The sequence below is a fragment of the Bison bison genome, unplaced genomic scaffold (genome assembly GCF_000754665.1).
Source record: "Bison bison bison isolate TAMUID 2011002044 unplaced genomic scaffold, Bison_UMD1.0 scf7180017864234, whole genome shotgun sequence".
Taxonomy (NCBI): Eukaryota; Metazoa; Chordata; class Mammalia; order Artiodactyla; family Bovidae; genus Bison; species Bison bison.
In genome coordinates, this window is record NW_011494806.1 from 422,761 (window position 1) to 446,379 (window position 23,619).

The 23,619-nt window shown below is 38.7% G+C and overlaps 2 protein-coding genes across 2 annotated transcripts in view; one reads left to right on the plus strand and one right to left on the minus strand.

Moving 5' to 3' along the window:
- SUPT16H (suppressor of Ty 16 homolog (S. cerevisiae)) overlaps positions 1-6,258 on the plus strand; it is a 35,756-nt gene extending 29,498 nt beyond the window's left edge. Inside the window, exons 23-26 of the mRNA XM_010846267.1 lie at positions 3,333-3,462; positions 3,945-4,074; positions 4,204-4,281; positions 4,936-6,258. Coding sequence (XP_010844569.1) covers positions 3,333-3,462; positions 3,945-4,074; positions 4,204-4,281; positions 4,936-5,081 — 484 coding nt within the window. The 3' untranslated portion in view covers positions 5,082-6,258. The remainder of the gene's footprint in view (positions 1-3,332; positions 3,463-3,944; positions 4,075-4,203; positions 4,282-4,935) is intronic.
- Positions 5,165-23,619, minus strand: part of RPGRIP1 (retinitis pigmentosa GTPase regulator interacting protein 1) — a 56,268-nt gene continuing 37,813 nt past the window's right edge. The window contains exons 20-24 of the mRNA XM_010846266.1: positions 21,399-21,496; positions 12,694-12,886; positions 10,356-10,440; positions 7,645-7,775; positions 5,165-6,648 (exon numbers count right to left, since the gene is read on the minus strand). Of these exons, the coding sequence (XP_010844568.1) occupies positions 6,536-6,648; positions 7,645-7,775; positions 10,356-10,440; positions 12,694-12,886; positions 21,399-21,496 (620 nt within the window). The 3' untranslated portion in view covers positions 5,165-6,535. The remainder of the gene's footprint in view (positions 6,649-7,644; positions 7,776-10,355; positions 10,441-12,693; positions 12,887-21,398; positions 21,497-23,619) is intronic.

Sequence of the window (23,619 nt, forward strand, 5' to 3'; positions counted from 1 at the left end):
ATTTTGAGTTAATTTTTTTTTTACTGTGGTGTTAGGATGAAGGTTTGTACTTTGTGTATATGTAGCCAGTTATTCTAGTTATCATTTTTTGAAAAGATTATTCCTTACCCATTGAATTACTTGGCATGTTTGTTTAAAAAAAGAATGTGTAGGAGAGGCTGTTTCTGGATGGTGTTTTCTGCTCCATTGGTTTGTGTGTGTTCTTACACTGATCCTGTAGTGAATACTGTAGCTTTATAATGAATCTTGAAATCAGGTAGTGTAAGTCCTCCCATTTTGTTCTTTTTCAAAGTTGGCTATTATTATTTTGACTATTCTACATAAATTCAACTTGTATCTTTCAACAAACTGGTTTATTTTGTCGAAGCTGTCTACTCTAGTATTTGTGCAATACTTTTACCCCTTTCGTTCCTAACATTAATAGTTTCCTCTTTTTGTTGGTCAGTCTAGAGGTTTATCAACTTTTATTGAATTTTATTCTCCATCGTTATGAAATGTCCTTTCTTTTTCTAGTAATAGTCCTTGTTTTGAAATCTACATAGTATGCTATTACTATAGACTTGTAGCTTTATTAATTTTTTACTTTGTATTAGGGTATAGCCAATTTACAATGTTGTAGTAGTTTCAGGTGAACAGCAAAGGGATTCAGCCATATATATATACACATGTATCCATTCAACCGCAGAACTCCCCTCCCATATAGGCAGCCATATAATACTGGGCAGAGTTCCATGTGCTATATGGTAGGTCCTTGTTGGTTATCCATTTTAAATACAGCAATGTGTACATGTCTATCCCAAACTCCCTAACTATCCATAACTTATTATGGCAGCCATAATAAGTTTGTTCTCTTAAGTCTGTGAGTCTGTTTTGTAAGTTCATCTGTATCATGTCTTTTTAGATTCCACATATAAAGGGATGTCATATGATATTTCTTTCTCTGACTTGCTTCACTCAGTATGACAATCTGGTTGCATCCATGTTGCTGCAGATGGCATTATTTCATTCTTTTTAATGGCTGAGATATTCCATTGTATATATGTACCACATTTTCTTTGTCTATTCCTCTGTCGGTGGACATTGAGGTTGCATTCATGCCTTGGCTTTTTTTTAATCCATTGAGAATGTCTACCTTTTAATCTGTGTCTCTCTTGCTGTCTTGCATATAGGGTTGTCATTACTATCTTTCTAAATTCCATATATATGTGTTAATATACTGTATTGGTGTTTTTCTTTCTGACTTACTTCACTCTGTACAATAGGCTCCAGTTTCATTCACCTCATTAGAACTGACTCAGATGCGTTCTTTTTAATAGCTGATAAACAGTTATTGGGGTACACGTGTCTCTTTCAATTCTGGTTTCCTCAGTGTATATGCCTAGCAGTGGGATTGCTGGGTCATATGGCAGTTCTATTTCGTTTTTTAAGGAATCTCCACACTGTTCTCCATAGTGGCTGTACTAGTTTGCATTCCTACCAACAGTCTAAGAGCGTTCCCTTTCCTCCACACCCTCTCCAGCCTTTACCGTTTGTACACATTTTGATGGCAGCTATTCTGACCAGCATGAGATGGTACCTCATTGTGGTTTTGATTTGCATTTCTCTGATAATGAGTCATGTTGGGTGTCTTTTCATGTGTTTGTTAGCAATCTGTATGTCTTCTTTGGAGAAATGTCTGTTTAGTTCTTTGATCCATTTTTTGATTGGGTCACTTATTTTTCTGGTATTAAGCTGCATGAGCTGCTTGTATATTTTGGAGATTAATTCTTTGTTGGTTGTTTCATTTGCTGTTATTTTCTCCCATTCTGAAGGCTGTCTTTTCACCTTGCTTATAGTTTCTTTCATGTGCAAAAGCATTTAATTAGGTCCCATTTGTTTATTTTTGCTTTTATTTCCATTACTCTGGGAGGAAGTTCATAGAGGATCTTACTGTGATTTATGTCAGAGAGTGTTCTGCCTATGTTTTCCTCTAGGAGTTTTATAGTTTCTGGTCTTACATTTAGATCTTTAATCCATTTTGAGTTTACTTTTGTGCATGGTGTTAGAAAGTGTTCTAGTTTCATTCTTTTACAGGTGGTTGACCAGTTTTCCTAGCCCCACTTGTTAGAGATTGTCCTTTCTCCATTGTATGTTTCTGCCTCCTTTGTCAAAGATAAGCTTTTCTTCTTTTTATGCCTGCTTTTAATTTTATGATTCTTTACAATCATCTTCCTAGTTTGCTGATGAGCTACACCTCTAACTTGTCAGAGTCTGCATTCAGATAATAGACCATGTCTGTTAGAAGGTTCTTATGCTTCCATTTCTCTCCTTCTATCCTTTCTGTTATTACCACCATACATTTTGCTTTTAATATGCTATGAATTCCACAGTTGTCATTATTGTGGCTTCAAAACAGCTATTCCTGAATTTACAAAATGAGGAGGAGAAAGTCTTACTTATTTAACCATTCCCGTTGCTGTTCATTCCATTGGGATTTTACTCTAGTGCTGCTTAGTATCTAGTGTTTGAAAACTGTTGTTCCATACTTTGTTCAGTTTTCTGGTTGTTTGGGTGAAAAGGTAAATCTAATCCTTGTCACTTCCATCATAGCTAGAAGCAAAAGCTTCAGTGTATATGATTGTGCCCATAATGGATTTATGCTGGAATCTCTGGTTTTATGGCTTCCCTGGTGGCGCAGATGGTAAAGAATTTGCCTGCTACGTGGGAGACCTGGGTTTGATCCCTGGGTTGGGAAAATCCCCTGGAGGAGGGCATGGCAACCCACTCCAGTATTCCTGCCTGGAGAATCCTCTTAGACTGGGGAGCCTGGCGGGCTACAGTCCATGGGGTTGCAAAGAGTCTAACATGACTGAGTGACTAAGCACATGCTCAGGTTTTGTGCTAATGGTTTCTTCTTATGGCCCTTACCATTACTGTGTTCTGCTTTTCTTTTTTTCCCCCACCCGTATTGATTGTTCACCTCAACAGAAGTGGATAAATGTCATTTGAACATTTCTTAACACAAGGCACATTAAGTAGTTTTTTTTTTAATGGGGTTCTGTCGTGAGCACTAGTGCTCTGGGAGACCAGATATCAGCTCTTTGGCGGTAATGTTCTGGTGGGATAGTGCCAAGAGTACCTGCTCTCACATATGAAAAGGGTACTGCTCTTCCACGATGCTAATGACCAACATGACACTGGATGTTCTCACAAAGTATAGAGGTGGGATTTCCTTGGTGGTCCAGTGGTTAAGACTCTGCTCTTTTGGCATGGCCAAACCAAAAAAAAAAACACCCAAAAGCTGAGTATGGAGGATTGATTTTTTTTTACTGTATGATGTTATTTTTCTTTAGTTCCTGTGACCTAAAATACACAGAAGGAGTACAGTCTCTCAACTGGACTAAAATTATGAAGACCATTGTTGATGACCCTGAGGGCTTCTTTGAACAAGGTGGCTGGTCTTTCCTGGAACCTGAGGGTGAGGTGCGTGAGTGTGGGGTTTCTTTTCTGACACATAGTGTTGCCCATTATCATTTGGGCAGTTAGGAGAATGCCATATGAACAGTACGTAAGGGACCAATCAAATGGGAGAAGTTCTGAGCATAACTTGGTATTGTTTCTTCAAGTTAGTTTTACAGGTAAATGATAAATTAATTGGGCATTGGTAGCCACTCACAAGGTTTCTTTGAAATTACAAAAACTACTGTTTGAATGAATTTTTTAGTTTTCAGAGAAAATACTTCAAATCGTCTTGCAAAAGTTATCTAATTATTATATCTTACTAGTAATTTTAATTGTTTTTTTATCTCTTGGTTACTCAGAGGGTTAGGTCTTTTTTATTTCATTTTTCATATAAAATAGAAATAATGCTGGTGCACTCAGTGGATTGAATTAATTAAATTATTAATGAAGTAAATTAAAAAAAAAAAACACCCAGTATTTAGTATTATGCTCCAACTCACCAGGGGAGTGATGCTGAGGAAGGGGATTCCGAGTCTGAAATCGAAGATGAGACTTTTAATCCTTCAGAGGAAGACTATGAAGAGGAGGAGGAGGACAGTGATGAAGATTATTCATCAGAAGCTGAAGAATCAGGTGAGTCTTCATAGGGACAAATGTTCATGACTTCCTAACCTTAGGCAATTTCTACAGGCTTTTGAAGGGAATAATTTTATCATTCCATTCCGTTTCCAGTCTAGTAATTAATGCTTAATATTATTCCAGATTATTCCAAGGAATCATTGGGCAGTGAAGAAGAGAGTGGAAAGGATTGGGACGAACTGGAGGAAGAAGCCCGAAAAGGTAAATTTTTTTGTTTTATATTTTGAGGCACAAATTTCAGTATTTTGAGATATTATTTGCCTGATAAAAGTAACATAAGAACAGTGTAAAGCTGATGTGGAGTCACAGCTACAGCGTCATTGACCAGAAGAGCAAATGAGGTCTGGAATGCACCTGTACTCTGCAGGGGGCACAACTCTGCCGACTTGGAGGATTTTTTCATCTGCTCAGCTCCCTCAGTGGGTCCTTAGCCAGGATAGTCTTGTCAGACTTCAAAATTAGGCTGTTTGGTTTCCAAATCTAAGTCAGATAGTAGTCTAGCTTTATGGCTCTCTTCCAGGTTAAGAATGTTTTTGTAGTACTAGTTTTAACTACTCTGAAACCAAATACCAAATGTAAGTTACATACTACTGTACTGTATAGCCCAAGCATAGTGATAGGTCCTTTGCATAGATTACCTTTAAGCCTAAAACAGTTTTCCATTTTATAAGTAAATCAAGCTTCAGAAAGGTTAAGTACTTGCCCAAGATCATACAACTAATAAGCAACTGAGAAAAGATTAAAAGTTAAGTCTGACTCCAAAGTACGTTCTCTGCATTATTTCATGCTGTGTACAATAGCGTTAGATACCTAAAGCTAACATCTAGATAACTAGTGCCTCGTTCTTCTGTTCAGCCGACCGTGAAAGCCGCTATGAGGAAGAAGAAGAACAGAGTCGAAGTATGAGCCGAAAGAGGAAGGCATCTGTGCACAGTTCAGGCCGAGGCTCTAACCGAGGTTCCAGACACAGCTCTGCGCCTCCCAAGAAAAAGAGGAAGTAACTTCAGAACTTTGGCCCTCAGCTCCATTCTTCCTACAGCCAATCCCTGAAAATTTTACATGACATAGAAACTGTATTTTTTCCTTTTTTTTTTTTCTTTTGAAGTTTTGCCATTTGTGTATGGGTTTAGGGGGCCATTTGTGTGGACCAAGCTACTCGGGGAATTCCAGGCCCACCAGGACACGTGCCAATGGCCCCATCCAGATGGCAAGGGAGGAGGTGTTCTTGAAGAAGGGCAGAGGCTTCCGCTGTTAATAAATACCGTTTCATTCCTCTCTCTTCCTGTCACCTTCTGCCAGGACATTGTTGGCTTCTGACATCTTATTCTTTGATGTCTTAAAGCTATATTTCCAAGACATTGGTACAAGGTGACCTTTGCTGCCTGTACCATGGCTCTTGACCAGCAGATGCGATCCTCCCATCTTACCCGCCTGCCATGACCTTCCTCACGTCTCTTTAAGACACATCTTTGCAGAACTCAAGAAAAGGTTCTTGGAATTTGCTAATGGTGTAAGCAATACAACTTGAGATAGGCTGATCAGGCTGGTATCTCCGTCTAAGTTTTCCTGCTTTCTTGCCTCAGGCAGATTCTGAGGTATTTTTACTGCCTTGGAAGACGTAAGAAGCAGTGATACTCCCTGGCTCAGTTTCATCTTCCTTACAAATTCACACATGGTACAATGGTGGAAGCAAAATTACCATTGTTTCTTTTGTGATGTATGAGGAAAGAATGGCTGTGCCTCATGTACTGCTTCTAGTGAAATCTAGAAGGAGGTCAAAGGAGTCAACATTTAGATCTGGAAGGGGCAAGTCATGCCTTGGGCCTAGAATACCCTGATGAGAAAAGAGAAGAGGAAGGGAGGCCACATCTGCAACACAGCCTCTCGTCACTGCTGCTCCTTGTTTTTACTTGTCTTGCATTGTCCTGTATTTATCACAGTTTCTGTTGAACAGCTTTTTAAGTATTTGGGGAGTTTATCTTGCCATCCTCTCCCTCCTGGTTCTCTGCACCCACCTGTCCCACTGCAGTTCCTTCTGTGTTCTGTGACTTTAAGAGAAGAGTGGGGAGGGGTCTCGGATTTTTGTTCATTTGTTTGTTTATTTTCTCCTTAGCAGTAGGACTTGATATTTTCAATTTTGGAAAAACTAAAAGATAAATAAACTGTGGTTTTTTTTTTGTTGTTGTTTTGTTTTTATAAATTTACTTTCTGTGACAATTCTTTTGCAGTTCAATTCCTAAAAACAAGCCTGCTTCTCTCCTAAAAAAGTGCTAAGGCATAGAGAATAATTCTCTTTACCCAGCTAGTATCACAAAAAGGAACTTTTATCACTCTAAACTTTCATGATTAGGTTGAGATATCACAGTAAACCAAATTCATAGTAGAGCAAGTTACTTTATAAGAGACTTTTGACTATGGTTCCCTCAGGGTTTAGAATGGACTAGCACTTGTTCCATCAGGAACACAAATCTTCAGTCATCTCCTTGTAAATAGCTTGGAGGGCAGCAGCAGCTTGAAGAGACACCTTGAGCTTTCCTATGGGGGTAGCCTGATCTTCAGGGCCAACAACTGTTGGGAAAGGAAAAAAACACCAGACATCTGTATCATTCAACTGAAAAACACTTAAATACTTAATATTTTATATTAAATTATTTTCTACATTAGGTGCTGGGGATACTATACAAGGTTACTACCTCCCATTTTAGCAGGACTCATTCTGATGGAAGATGATGGAAAACAATCATTACAATATAGTATAGCTGGTGCTGGGATGAAAACTCAGGGTGCTTTGGGAACACAGACCTGGCACCTCATCCAGAATGGAAGAATCAGAAAAGGCCTTCTGAAGACAATCCCTTTGTCTTCAAAAAGTAAAAGAGACTCTAAGCATGTACAGCATGTGCCAAGATTGGAAAACAAGTTTGGCAGAAATGAAGCTATGTTGATAAGCAGGATCTAGATCGTAACAGGCCATTTGTCTTGTAAAAAATGTGATTTTAATTGATGGTATTAGAAATGACAGTTTCTTATTTGGGTTCCAAAAAAGTGACTCCACTCTGAGGAATATATTCTAAGGGGGCATGAGTAAATCAGGGAAGGTAGTTTATGAGGTTATTGCAGTAATTCAGGAGAGAAAAGGGTTCTGAAGTTTCTACAGTGGAGGTAGGGACAGATTCAGAACACTTAATGTTGGGACAAAGTCATTATTAGTCAAAGAGGACCATTTTGGATGGGTTAGGGGAAATGCACAGTAGATAGACAGTTTCAGAACAGATTGGATAAGGGAGGTCAGAAAGGCTGATGTTTAAATTTGCTTGAAAGTAAAACTGTCTTTTCAAAATCTCCCTGTCTCAAATACTGGAGATTCATAATAGGTGCTAGTTGCCAGGAGATATATGGGAGAAGATATACAACTGAGGAATGATTTAGAAAAACAGCAGTAGGGGTTTCAATCCAAATTGTCTCATCAACTAGTAATTATGTATTAAAAGTCAAAAGTATTCATTATTAGGATTATTCCCTTAGATATAAGTAGAACTGAGAGCACCAAAATGTATGACTCACTGTCTAGATCTTGCTCTAGGATGTCTCTTCCTGATACCAGCATCGGCCACAGCTCCAGATATGCGTAGCCTACTTCTTGACATTCTTTCTTTTCCTCCTCAATAGGATCACTTACTACTGTAAACTTTAAACTAAAGGAGAAAATACCCATTTAACTCAGTACTACTGATAGACTTAAAAAAGGGATAAAAGTAATCATAAATTATACACTGTATTTCCTGAATCACTCTTCCTCCATCTTATAAGAATGCAATGGCAAAAGACTAAGAAATTGGTATGACTTACAAAGTAACAACAGGCTTGGAGGGAACTAAGACTTGAGGTAAAGTAATTGATCACATTTTCTCAAAACTATTGAGAGATACATTTCCTTGTAAAATGGTTTACAGCTTTGCTGAAAGATTAGAAATGGGCAGTGGAGGTGTTACACAAAAAAACCAGGTTATGGAAATTAGAAGAGGTTTTTATATTTGTAAATAACAGTCTAATACCAAGCCTGAGCAGAGTAAAGGAAACAATACAGAATTACAAAATGAATATAAAAAAGTAAGAGTTGTAAATCTTGGAAGATGATACATATCATACATATCACATATCACAGTATATCACTGTATAAAGATCATACATATCACAGTTCCTCCCAAGCAGTGAGCAATTAACAACTATAGAATCCACCTCAGATACTAAAATCCACAGATGCTCAAGTCTTTTATATAAAATGCTGTTGGATTTGCATATAGAATATAATTTAAATCATCTCAAGATTACTTATAATAACTAATACAGTGTAAATGCTATTATGAATAATTACAACGTAAGTGTTAAGTAAATAGTTGCCAGTACGTGGCGAAGTTAAATTTTGCTTTTTGGAACATCCTAGAACCTAGAATTGTATTTTCAAATATTTTTGATCCATTGTTAGTTGACCCCATGGATGTGGAACCTGCAGATACAGGAGGCTGACGGTATTAGTCTAGCAAAGAATGATACTGAATTCCAGAAACTGAGACCTATTAAAATTTTTTGGTAAAATTTACATGACACAAATTCACTATTTTAACCATTGTAAAGTGTACAATTCAGTTTTTTTTTTAAGTATAATCATAATGTACAAACATCACCACTATCTAATTCCAGATCATGTTCATCACCATGAGACCTACACCCTTAACTAGTCACTCCCCATTCTCTCCCTCAGTTCTGGTAACCACTAATCTCCTTTCTGTCTCCCTGGATTTGCCTCTAATGGATATTTTATATTCCTATTCATTTTTTAAAAGCAAATATTGGTGGCCCATAGTTCTACAGGAGCAAGAATAGGACCAAAAATTCAAGCATTTTAAATCACAGTTAAATATGAGAAGCTGAAAAGAAATTCCAAAAGTGATGCATTTATGGCCACCAAGCAATATGTATTTGTAATTATGTTTCTGTATCAGTACTGAGAACTTCAACAATGCAAAGGGATAATGCTGACTCCACCTCAGCTTTCCCAGGAAACAGATAACTCGCATCACCACTTGCTGCATGCAATACCGACTGCCTTAGGGAAACTACGTTATTTCTGCAGCATCCTCTCTGGAGCCTTCAAGTTAAGTATTATCTCAAACATCATAGAGCTAGTAACTGGAAGAGTCAAGATTCAAAACCAAGTCCGTGTGACTACAAAGGCAACATGCTCCCCACTATAGGCTTTTCAGGGCTTCCTCAGTGGCTCAGTTGGTAAAGCATCCGCCTGCAATGCAGGAGACCCCAGTTGGATTCCTGGGTCAGGAAGATTCCCCGGAGAAGGATAGGCTACCCACTGCAGTATTCTTGGACTTCCCTTGTGGCTCAGCTGGTAAAGAATCAGCCTGCAACGCAGGAGAACTGGGTTTGATCCCTGGGTTTGGAAGGTCCCCTGGAGAAGAGAAAGGTTACCCACTCCAGTATTCTAGCCTGGAGGATTCCATGGACTGTACAGCCCATGGGGTCACAAAGGGTTGGACATGACTGAGCGACTTGCACTTTCATTGAGCTTTTAGAAAAGTAATGGATTAGAACACCAGTCCCATACTAGTTCTTACTCACACACAAGGAAAGGAGGTAAGGTTGCCAGACTCTGACAAAAACAAACAAAACACAGCTGTCCATATAAATTTGATTTTCAAAATTCTGCTAGACGAGAAAATTTTCAGTCTATGTATATCCAATGCATTTCATCTGGAACCTCTAAAAGGAGGGCTCCTCAGATTATAGGAATATGACAGTCGGCTTTCCTAAAACTTAAGAGTAGACTCAGATTTTACTTCAAAGTATTCCTGTAGAGAAATCATTTTTAACTCAAAATATAAAATTGCTATTATAAAGGCATAATATTTGGTAAGCTAACAATGATATTGTGTTTGCAAGAAATGAATCAAATTATTCTAGAGCGCCAAGGCAGTGTGTCCTTTCTGTAGGGGCATGGAGTGTTGACGTCAATTGCTGCCTCAAAAAAAGCGCTTATCAGAGGCTGGCATGGGTGAGAAATGAACTAATCTATGAGACTACATAATTTATCAGGTAGTCAGTCACAAGCATAAATTACCCAAGTTGATGGGAAATTCATTAGGAGAATATTAATATGAAAGAAGTTATTAAAATACTCCACATCAGCACAAAACTAGACTCAAACTCCTGAATTCTTGTGTGATGTTTCCTGTCTTTAGAAATAGGAAGCACATGCTTACTGTCCTTGCTCAGGATCTTCTCCAATCAGCATGGTGAACAGAAACTGCCTCCGTTCTTTTTGCTCCACTGGGTCCAGATCTATCACTGTATTAAGGGTAAGTGGGAGAAAAGAAAAGAATCATATACTGTTGCTATTTGGGCACTAAGATTTTCATAAATGGTATGTGCAAAACAGTGATTTAAACCAGACACCTGGCAAGCATGGGTGCCCAGGAGCCAGCTACTTGTTTTCATAAATAAAGTTTTATTGGACACAGCCATCTCTTTACTGTGTGGTGGCTTTCCAACTATAACGATAGAGCTGAAGAGTTGTGACAGAGACTGTTTGGCCCACAAAGCCTAAAATATTTACTCTGTGGCCCTTTAAGAATATGCTTCGAGTACTGATACAAAGGAAGCCTTACAATCCAAGCTTGTAAGCTGTTCTGCCAAAGGCCAAGATAAATATGCTCCCCCCCACTCCTCAACTGGAAGAATTCTAGGAGACTGATTTTTTTTTTTAGGGCTTCCTAGAAATTTGGGTTTTGAGGCAGGTTCAACTCAAGGTGCCTGATTCAACATGCATTCCCCTCTTCCTCCTCCTTTTTACACAGGACTGTTGCAGCCTCAGATAAATTTGCCTATGTTTTCTAGTCTCTAGTTTAGCTAGGTTTGGCCACATGATGGAGTTCTGCCCACTGGGCTGTGTGAAGTCTTGGAGGTATTCTTCCTTTCTGCAGCTGCTATTAAGGACCGTGAGGCAAATGGAAGGATGAAAGAAGGGCACACGGGGGCTGGGAAGGCAAGACGGGAGTTCGGGTCACGTGCCAAACTATGATGCAGGGATAGGATACACTTTTTTTAAAGGTCAGGGGTGGGATAAGGGGTTGAAGAATAAAGAATGAGAAGCAGCTATTAGAAATTAAAAAAAAAAAAACCTAGTCAATGACTGGAAGATAAAATTAAGGAAGTATTTTCTACCCCTGTCCAAAAAGAAAAAGAGAAATAAAGAAAAAAGCAGCGGTAAAGGAGGAAAGTGATAAAATTAGAGGATCAATTTGGAAGATCCAAAATTCTACTAAGAAAATGAGAAAATGTAGGGGGACAAAGTTATCAGAGAAAGGAAAACAAGTTTCCTAGAACTAAAAGCCATGAGCTTCCAGATTTAAAGAGCCCACTGAATGGCCAGAACAATTAAAGAACATATATGCACATGATTCTGAAATTTAAGAACACTAAAGAGAAAATATTAAAGTCTTCTGGGGAGGAAGGAGGTCGTTTTCATATAAGAACTAGACTCCAGGTCTGGACCTAGAAGATCAAGGACCAATAGCTTTGAAATTCTGAATGAAAAATGTTTTCAACATAGATTTTTATACTTCGTCTAATCATCAATCAAATAAATATATGGATTTATTTGAGAATAGATTTATTTGCATGAATAGAGATTTCATGCAAGACTGTCTCAAAATATTTATTTCCAATGTACTCTTTCTTTTAAAGCTACTCAAATACATGATCCATTAGAATATAATAAATCAGATAGAGGGTGACATAGGACCCAGGAGATAAGAAATGCAGTAATAAAAAAAAAAATAAAAAAAGAAATGCAGTAATAAGAGAATTAAACTCTCCAAATGGGGCAGCAGTGGGATAATAGAGGAGAAGAACAAGAAGATAAAGAGATATCTTCAGGAAAAAAAAAAAAAGATAAATTATATGATAGGTTGTTTATTCGAAAATTTAAAAATCTGCTGGAGGATGTAGAAAGAATCACAACAGGTATAACAACAAAAAAAAAGAAAATGAAAAATTGAGACCACAATAATACAAGAAAGAAATTATATCATGGTGTACAACTTGGCTCTATAAGAATATTTACATAGTCACAATAGAAACAATTACAATTACTTAAAAATTAAATAAAATTATGATCCAACTGTATGGGAGAAAGAGAACGTGGATGTGATATAAGAGAGACAAATTTTATGTGCCAAGATAGAAGTCAGCAGATAAGGTCTAAAATTACTGAATCAGGAAACTGCAAAAGAATGATTTCCTCAGAAACACGGGGTACAATAACAGAAGAAAGAAGAAATAGCAGAAAAAGTGAAAAGTGGAGAGGTAGACTGAGGAAGGGGTCAGAGAGGGGTGAGGGGGAGTGATTTGTAGAGAATGAGTGGAGCAAAGGACTGTTTTATTTTAATCAAAAATCTGTTTAGGCCTATTTGATATTTAAAACCATATGCATATATTACTTTGATAAATAAAAGAAAACGGTTAGATCCACCCCATCAGAAGCCCTCAGGCTAAACAACTGTCAGCTTCCCCTCCCACTGATCACGAGGGACACCTCACCCTTGCTGAAGTGGAAGTAGATCTCTTCTCCTGCTCTGGGTTTCCTCAGGGATACTGGAGTCTCCGTCTCTGACAAGGGCAGATCGTAGAACCTGTATTCCACATACACCTGTTCCACGTTCTCGTCACACATCACTTCAGCCTCTGGGTAGAAGGCCAGGGAGACGATTTCAATGCACATCTTCTCTGAATCCTGACAAGGAAAATATTCATTTCCGGTAGGTTAGTGGTGCCAGTTTTTATACTCCATGTAATGAACACATCACTCTCTAATCACAGGCACACTCCGCCTAACATACTACTCCTTGAGAATCAATTTACAGGCCCCTAAAGCTGGCACCAAGAGACCACTTGGCTGAATTGGCACTGCTAATTATGGGAAATTGGTAAAGAGAATCCAGGTCCTCTATCTCCCAGTCCAGAAAATCATTTCTCCAGACCAGCTTTTCTCAGCCATCACCACAGACAGAAAGAATCAAGAAACTTTCTGAGAACACAGATTGTTTTCTTAAACTTTCTTGACAAAAACCAATCCAGCTCTTTCCTGCAGTTAGATCCTAAGAGAACTGCCAATTGAGTGGCTGCTTTAGCCACTAAAGCAAAGGAATGCCCAGCGCTCCCTGGGCTCCCATCGACACCCTGCCAAGTACAAGACACAGAGCAGACCACCCTGCACTCCAGTCCTTTGAGCTCTGCTTCAGACTTACTGCCCTGGCCAACATCCTCTCTTACTACATGTAATACAAACCATTATTTTGTATTCTAGTCTATCTCAGTTTTTGGTTTATTTGTTTCAGTGCCGGCTGGATCCCTTATTTCATTTTCCACTACAGGATGTCAACTCAGTTGGAAAACACTGCACCACAGTAATGACATGATAGCCATTAGCTACATGTGGCTACTCAGCACTTGAAACGTGGCTAATCTGAATTGAGATGTGCTATAAGTGTAAAATTCATGCACAGTTTTGAAGACTTTGCATTAAAAAGGAATATAAGATATCTCAATAATTTTTATATATTGATTTCATGTGAAAATGATGATTCTTTAGCTGCTACTGCTACTGCTAAGTCACTTCAGTCGTGTCTGACTCTGTGTGACCCCACAGACGACAGCCCACTAGGCTCTCCCGCCTCTGGGATTCTCCAGGGAAGAACACTGGAGTGGGTTGCCATTTCCTTCTCCAACGCATGAAAATGAAAAGTGAAAGTGAAGTCACTTAGTTGTGTCCCACTGTTAGCGACCCCATAAACTGCAGCCTACCAGGCTCCTCCATCCGTGGGATTTTCCAGGCAAGAGTACTGGAGTGGGGTGCCATTGCCTTATTAGATTAAATAAAATACACTATTAAAATTAATTTCACTTGTTTCTTTTTATACTTTTAATGTGGACACTAGAAAACTTCATATTACATTGGTGGCTCACATTATAATTCTGTTGGACAGCACTTCATAGACGGTAAGCTCCACAGGTTCTAGGACCGTAACTCTGTTTTGCTAACCCCTTTAGACCTAACATCTAACATACCACTAATTTGTTTTGTTATCTCTCCATGTCAACTAGATCTAAATTTAAAAAAATTACTTTTGATTCTTTCCCTCACAGTTGTTCTCATTCCATTAAATTGAGGATGTTGGGGGGGAAGTTTTCATAAAACTATGAGAAAAAAAAAAAAGCCATTACAGGCTGAGAGTGCAAATTAGTATCATTTGGGGGATGATAATGTGGTAGAATCCATCAACATTTCAAGAGCAGATGCCTTTTGAAATCAGCAGTTCCACTTCTAGGAATCTATTCCACAAAGACATTTACCAAGAACAGAATAGTACACAGAACAAAGGTGTCACTGCACCATTATTCCTCCCTCTTTCCTTCTTTTATTGTAGATACCTGGCTGTACAGAGACAGAACAACAAGGTCTGCACACGGCAAACTCTGCAAAAGCTAGGTGCAGTCACCACACATTTGTTCCTTTCAAGGCTCATTTGTAAAGGCTGGCTATGAGATTTTACAGTGGAACCTCCCCCCACCCCACCCACCTTTACTGAGATAAAACTGACATAACATTCCCTTGCTTTCCAGTACCTTAGATCAAGGGTCCCCAACCTCCTGGATCTAGAGCCTGGTGATGTGAGGTGGAGCTGATGTAATAACAATAGAATTAAAGTGTACAATAAATGTAATGACTTGAATCATCCCCACGCCACCCCCACCCCCACCCCAGTCTGTGGAAAAATTGTTTTCCACGAAACCAAGTTTCTGCTACCAAAAAAGGGTGGAGACCTCTGCCTAAGATGAATCAAACTATTTGCTACCTCAGGGCATTGACATTTGCCATTTTCTCTACCTGAAGTAATTACCCCCCAAGGATTCCCTTCTCATTCTTCAGATTTCAGCTGAAACATCCTCTCCTCAGAGAATTCTTTCCTTACTACCTCATTTAACTCAACTCTTCCCATTATTATTATATCACCCAATGTGCCTTCTCTGTAGTATTTAGAATCAGCAAGTATCTGTTCAGTGATTTATATCTGTTTTCATTCAGTAGAACGTAAGATTCAAAGAGGAAAGGACTAAGTCTACCTTATTTGTTATATTGTAGCCACAGAGCCTGGCAAATAATAAGACAGGTAACTCCATGATTACTTGTTGAAGGACTCACACGGGTCCTGTGAGGATTATATGGTTGCAACTAGAGACTATCATACTAAGTGAAGTAAGTCAGAAAGAGAAAGACAAATACCATATGATATCACTTATACGTGGAATCTAAAACATGACACAAGTGAAATCTATCTAGGAAACGGAAACAGACTCAGACATAGAGAACAGACTCATGGTTGCCAAGCGGGAGAGGGTTGGGGGAGCCATGGAGTAAGAGATTGGGGTTAGCAGATGTAAGCTGTTACATACAGAAAGGATAAACAAAAAGGTCCTAAGCTATAGCACAGAGAACTATATTTACTATCCTATGATAAGCCATAATGGAAAAGAATATAAAAGAATATATTCGGCCACCTGATGTGAAGAACTGATTCATTTGAAAAGACCCTGATGCTGAGAATGACTGAAGGTGGGAGGAGAAGGGGACAACAGAGGATGAGATGGTTGGATGGCATCACTGACTCAACGGACATGAGCCTGAGTAAGCTCTGGGAGCTGGTGATGGACAGGGAGGCCTGGCGTGCTGCGGTCCACGGGATCTCAAAGAGTCAGACACGACTGAGTGACTGAACTGAATGGAACTGAGTATATGTATAACTGAGTAACTTTGCTATACAGAAAATAACACAACATTGTAAATCAACTATACTTCAATTAAAAAATAAATAAAAGTTAAAACAAACTAGTGAATATATGAAAAAGAAAGAGACACACAAATACAGAGAACAAACTAGTGGTTACCAGTGGGGAGGGAAAAGCAGGAAGGGGCAAGATAGGAGTAGGGGATTAAGCCATAAAACTACTATGTATAAAATAAATGAGCTGCAAGGATATATTGTACAAGCCAAGGAATATAGCCAATATTTTATAATAATTATGAATGAATAATAACCTTTAAAAATTGTGAATCACTGTTGTACACCTGAAACTTATACACTATTATACAGCTATACCTTGTGGTGATGTGATTTAGTCACTAAGCCATATCTGACTCTTGCGACCCCATGAACTGTAGCCTTCTAGGCTCCCCTGTCCATGGGATTCTCCAGGCAAGAATACTGGAGTGGGTTGCCATGTCCTCCTCCAGGGGATCTTCCTGACCCAGTAATCAAACCCGGGTCTCCTGCATTGCAGGCAGATTTTTTACCAACTGAGCTATTTTTTAAAAAAGAAAAACTTTTTCAAAAAAGAAAAATGCATGTTTCAGAATAATATAGACCAAAACTGTTTTGAAAAATGAGGGAAACTGGATGAAGAGTACGTGGTACCTCTCCATACATTTTTTTTTGGTAACTGTTTACAAATCTATAATTATTTCAAGATCAAAAGCATTATAAAAGAATATGTACAGTTGATCTATAGTTTGATGTCATTTACATAATTAGTAATATTATATATGTAACTAGTAGTATTAGCCATATTAATAACTGAAATATATATTACCTCATTTGAACTTGCTAGCAGAACCCCTAAGAGCAGTTAGTTATTCAGCATTAGTGACAGACAGATAGCTCCCTTTGGCTTATTCAGGTGTGCTAGCTAATTTTGAGGAGAGAAAAGGGCAGAGTTCCTAAAACTAATTAATACACATAACGAACGGGTCAAGAAATCTTCAATTCCTAAACTTAAGAGTATAACAAAATAGAATAAACCTCTCTTTTATTGGTTCTTGAAATACACTATATACACTATGGCTAAGAGACAGTAATCTGAGGCCACAGAGCAAATGGAAATAATTGTTCCCTTCTCATTAGGAGAGGTTAATAAGAGGATTAGTTATATGGTCCACTTAGTAGGAGACTGACTCCTGAGATCAGGAACAGAACTTCATATGGAGGAAACCATGAGGTCTGGATTGAGATCCCTTCCTGGGGATTCTTGGAAGTATAGAAGGCCTTTAGGAACCTTGTGTTGATTAATAGAGCCTCCTCTGGAACAGTCCTACTCAGATCCCATGATAAAGGAACTCTTCTAATTCTGGACTTTAAGAGAGGGAGTTAAAGACCCAAATGTACTATGACTGCTTTGCTTTTTTTTTAATCAGTACAAGGGAAAGACATTTGCGAAAGTTCTTAAAGTTGTAACCTATACAACTGACCTGGCAGTTAGAAGGGAAATGACAGCCCTCTGTCTGGATCTCGTCCCCTTAGGGCTTTGTCCTTCCTTGTAGGGGCCACTACCACACCATAGAAGCTTGCATTGGGGAACTAAAGTATTTCAGAGAGGAGACAGACCGTGGCCACCATCATCATCACTATCATTTAGTGCTTAATTTGTCCCAAGCACTATATTAAACCCTTGTCACATATTACCTTATTTGAATCTTTCCACATGGCTATAAAATGGGCATATTTATCACCACTCTACAACCTCAATATGCATAGCAGCACTGTTTACAATAGCCAAGACACATGGAAGCAATCTAAATGTCCATCAACAGACAAATAAAGATGCTGTGTGTGTGTGTGTGTGTCTGTGTCTGTGTGTGTACACACACACTGGGCTTCCCAGGTAGAGCTAGTGGTAAAGAACCCACTTGCCAATGCAGGAGATCCAAGAGACACAGGTTCAATCCCTGGGTCGGGAAGATCTCCTGGAGGAGGGCATGGCAACCCACTCGAGTATTCTTGCCTGGACAACCCTATGGATAGAGGAGCCTGGCAGGCTACAGTCCATGGGGTCGCAAAGAGTTGGGCATGAACGGAAGCAACTTAGCACAGCATACTACATACATTTATATAATATGGAATATTACTCAGCAATAAAAAGAAGGAAATAATGTCATTTACAACAACGTGGGTGGACCTAGAGATTATCATACTAAGTGAAGTGAAAGACAAATGTCATATGATATTACTTATTTGTGGAATCTAAAATATGATACAAATGAACTTATATACAAAACAGAAATAGACTTGGACATAGAAAACAAATCTAGGGTTACCAAAGGGGAAAGGAGGAAGGGATAAATTAGGAGTACGTGGTGAGCAGATATAAGCTACTGTATACTATATATAAAATAAAGAACAAGGACCTACTGTATAGGACAGGGAACTATATTCAATATCCTGTAATAACCTATAATGGAAAAGAATCTGAGAAAGAATATATATTACTGAATCTCACTGCTGTACACCTGGAGCATTGTAAATAAACTATACTTCAATTAAAAAAAAATTACCACTTTACAGACGAGGAAATAGACCCTAACAGAGGTTAAATAACTCCCCCCAAATGGTATAGCTACTAAAAGCAGAGCCTGGATCTAAACCACTTTTGTCTGAACCACATTTCCATGTTCCTAAACATGACATGCTCTTGCCTCCTCCATTGCGGTGGCTGACTCCAGGCAGAAGAGGGATAGAGCCCAACCACTGTCTCTGGACCTTCAACCTCTTCCATCTTTCATGCCCAGCTATTTTGAAATACAAACAGGATTGAGTATGAGGCAGGAAAGACAAGGCTGGGCCCAAAGACAGCCTATATACCTCTTTATTTTGCACTTAATGAGACGATGAACATGAAGAAATGGCATCTAAAACAGAAACTTCTAGCACCTGAACAAGAAACTCAGACCACAGAAACCATGGCCCATGCACAGTAAAAATGTGCAGACTGCTGATAACCCTGTTTGACCTTCCCCTGTGGTGCTTGACTAGTAAGGGAGAACAGTTCTTAGAGCACTTGTATAATGTCTTCAGGAAATAAATGCATGAGACCCAGAGGTGATGCAACCTGGGGCAATCCAGGCCATACTTCAACCCTCCCCTCGATGAATATTCCACCCCTAATCATAAATACTCCCATCCATTCAAAGGGCTAAAAATAGGATAAAAGGGGGATCAAAAATCCTTGTGGCATGCCCTTCACTTGTGAGGAGGCCTGCACTCTGAGTGTGTAATTTTCACTTCTGCCTCAATAAACTGCTTCTTTTTTATTTAAAACAAATTGTATTTATTTATTCAGGCCATGCTGCGTAGCTTGTGAGGTCTTAGTTCCCTGACCAGAGATTGAATCTGGGCCACAGCAGTGAAAATGCTAATCTTAACCACTGGGCCACTAAGAAATTTTCCCCCTGCTCCTTCTCTTTAATCCTCACCCTTGGTGTAGTTTTGTGTGTTTTGTTTTTTTCTTCCCCTTTGTGTTTGTGTTACCCATCCAAATTCTTATGGATGAGTTGAACAAGAGCCTGGACTTTTTTTTCTTTTGGCTGCACCATGTAGCTTGTGGAATCTCAGTTTCCCCACCAGGGATTGAACCCAAGCCATGGCAGTAAAAGCATGGAATCCTAACCATGAGGCCACCAGGGAACTCCCAAATTTGGACTTTGGATAAAGCTTTTCTGGTATCAAGTATACATGTGTCTGTGTTTTAAGTTTAACTTGATAACAATACAAATTCTTACTAAATATGATCAGATTTCATGTTTAGTTTACCAAGTAACATTTTTGGGTACATAAAGGTTTTCTAAAAGACCTCATTTAAGAGTATTTGATTTAGGGTAATTTTTATTTTAATTATTCATTTTTGACTGCGCTGGGTCTTCATTGCTGTGTGTGGGTTTTCTCTAGCTGTGGAGAGCACGGGCTGCTCTTCGTTGCGGTGAGCAGCTTCTCATCGCAGAGGTTTCTCTTGTTGAGGAGCACAGGCTCTAGGTGCATGGACTTCAGTAGCTGTGCTACACGGGCTTAGTTGCTCTGCAACATGTGGAATCTTCCCCGACCAGGGATCAAACCCGTCTCCCCTGCCCTGGCAGGTGGGTTCCTAACCACTGGACCAACAGGGAAGTCCTAGGGTAATATTTTTAATGTCATCTGTCTGACTTGTGGCTCCAAATTTGCTGATCAGCTGACTGCTTTTTGGGTTGATCTGAGAGGTGCACAGTTTAGAAAACGACTCAAGTTCCACCTCTTTCATTAACTACCGCTACAATCCTGGACACATCACCTGGTCTTCTTCACCTTATGATGGATAAGGTGTTATGGTCTAGTTCTAATTCTATGGCTCGGATCTGTCCTACAAACATTTCTCAAGATACCAGTTACACAGTGTCTAAAAAAGATATGACAGATAAAAGTTCAGAAAATAAACTTAACTATTTGCCATATTAACGGCCTGAGTCTACTGCACTTGAATCGTTTCTCCCCACTCCAATATCCTTCATCACTTTTTTATAAAACCTTAGTACGATTTCTGACTTTCAAGGAAGAGTTTTCTGATCTCTACAAAAGCAACAGTAATTTTCCTGTTTGGAATTCTCATAAACCTTAGAGTTATATCACATAATCTACCCACTGGATTCTAGATAGCCCTATGCTCTCCTTTATTGTTTCTAATAAGGTTCATAATTCTCAATTAGATTTTAATCTTTCATTCAGTCACTCATTCAACAAATACTTATTGGCTGCCTACAAATGTATGAGGGAGCATTCTAGCAGCTAGAGTGATTGTCTTCTATCTTATCTATAACTTCACAATATTCCTAAATGACTGTGAATATACCTGTGAATATTTACTCATGTGTGTGTGTGTGTGTGTGTGCGTGCGTGCACAGCCTCAATTAGTTCCAAAAGAGATTTGAGGCCAAAATGCTTAATATATAATTGTAATTACAGGTTTTAAAGGTTGAATAAAAACCTTCAAAAACTGAATGATCTCTCTGAGCCCTCCCAGAAAGCTTTTTTTCTTCCAGCCTCCACCTCCCAAAATAAACCTGCTCTCTTAAGGTAGATTTAAAGAAAGGGGTGTCACAGGCTGGGTAAATCACAATTTACAATGAAGGAAGTAGGTAAGGGATCCAAAGAGGAGAGACAAGTGTTGAAGTCAGTCCTCATTTATATTAGTGCCAAATCAAGAAAATGATCCTTTCATCTGCCTGTATCAACAAACTTCCATTCAATCGCAATGTAAATTTAACTAAATAATTTGTTTCCCATCTGTTTCATTACAACGGGACTTGAACTTGGCACACACGGCCATTAAGCACACTGGCATTACTTACGATCTTGGCTCCTGCACAGTGGTCACCCCAGTGTACTTACTGCCTTAGGGCATTTCTGAGATACAGGTGTTACTATCTCATCGCTGTCTGTCGTTTGCGCTTCACTGCCTTCAGAAGCTTGTTCACAGAATTCTTTATCTGTCAGAGAAGAGACTTGAGTTACAGAGCCGTTTTGGAGCATGCTGTCTATCCCAGAAAAGACTTAGTACCTACATCTTCAATTTACTGTCTAGGTACTAATTCTGAGTACCTAGATTTTGGCTGTAGTTACTAAGAATCAAACCCTTTTTTTAAAAGTTTCACTTCTTCAGAAGATTACCAAACACACAAGGTTCACTTCTGAAAAATAGAAAATGAAGGAAGGTAGATAGTAGGTATAGAGAAAATTTGTCCTTTTAGGGACTGGAGAAAATTACTAAGCAAGGAAAAACAATATAATCAGGATGCAGCAGATTGTATTTTACAAAGACTGGCATCAAACAGTATCTCTCATCCCACATGCTCTTTCTTACAATGTGATCTTGATACTCCTAAAACTTTTTTTAAGGTAGGCATTTTTATTTACTTATTTTAAAATTTTCTTTTTATATTAGATTATAGTTGACTTACAATGCTGTGTTAGTTTTAGGTATACAGCAAAATGATTTAGTTGTACATATTCATGTATTTATTCTTTTTCAGATTCTTTTCCCATATAGGTTACTACAGAGTATTGAGTAGAGTTTCCTATGCTGTACAATAGGTCCTTGTTGATTATCTATTTTATATACAGTAGTGTATACATGTTAATCCCAAACTTCTAATTTATCCCTCCCCTCCACCTTTCCCCTTTGGTAACCATAAATCTGTTTTCTAGATCTGTGAGTCTATTTCTGTTTTGTAAATAAATAACTTAAATAACTTTATTTGTCTAATTTTTTAGATTCCACATATAAGTGATATTATATTCTATGTCTTTCTCTGTTTGAATTACTTGACTTAGTAGGATAATCTCTAAATCCATCCATGTTGTTGCTAATGCCATTATTTCATTCTTTTTATGGCTGAGCAATATTCCATTACCTCATCATCTTTTTAATCTGTGTATCTATCATTGGGTATTTAGATTGCTTCCATGTCTTGGCTACTGTAAATACTGCTTCAGTGAACATTGGGGTGCACATATCTTTTCAAAGTATGATTTTTCCAGATATATGCCGAGGAGTAGGATTGCAGGATCAAATGGTAGCTCTATTTTTAGTTTTTTGAGGCAGCTCCATACTGTTTTCCATAATGGCTATACCAATTTACACTCCCATCAATACTGTAAGAGTATCTCCACATACCCTCCAACATTTATTATTGGTACACTTTTTAATAATGGCCATTCTGACCTGTGTGAAGTGGTACCTCATTGTGGTTTTGATTTGCATTTCCCTGATAATTAGATGTTGAGTATCTTTCCATGTGTCTATCGGCCATCTGTATGTCTTCTTTGGGGCAATGTCTATTTAGGTCTTCTGCCCATTTTTTTATTGGGTGTTTTATTTTTTCTTGTTGTTGAGTGGTTGGAGCTGTTTGTATCTTTGGAAATTAAGACCCTGCCAGTCACATTGTTTGCAAATATTTTCTCCCATTCTCTAGTTTTCATTTTGTTTATGGTTTCCTTTGTTGTGCACAAACTTGTAAAGTTTGATTAGGCCCCATTTGTTTATTTTTGGTTTTGATTCTATTGCTTAGGGAGACTGACCTAAGAAAACATTGGTACAATTCAGGTCAGAGAATGTTTTGTCTGTAATCTGCAGTGTGGGAGACCTGGGTTTGATCCCTGGGTTGGGACGATCTCCTGGAGGAGGGCATGGCAACCCACTCCAGTATTCTCGCCTGGAGAACTCCCATGGATAGAGAAGCCTGGCAGACTGCAGTCCATGGGGTCACAGAGTCAGACACAACTGAGCAATTAACCACAGAAGTTTTACGGTGTCTTGTCTAAGTTCTCTCTTTTTTCTGTATGTGGATAAGATTGTCCCAGAGCCATTTATTGGAAAGATTAGATTTCCCTACTGAATGATGTTGAAACCTTTGTGGAAAATCAATTTTCAATAAATGTAAGGGTCTATTTCTGGATTAGCAATTCTGTTCCACTGATATATAAATCTGCTACTGCTAAGTCGCTTCAGTCATGTCCGACTCTGTGCGACCCCAGAGACAGCAGCCCACCAGGCTCCCCCGTCCCTGGGATTCTCCAGGCAAGAACACTGGAGTGGGTTGCCATTTCCTTC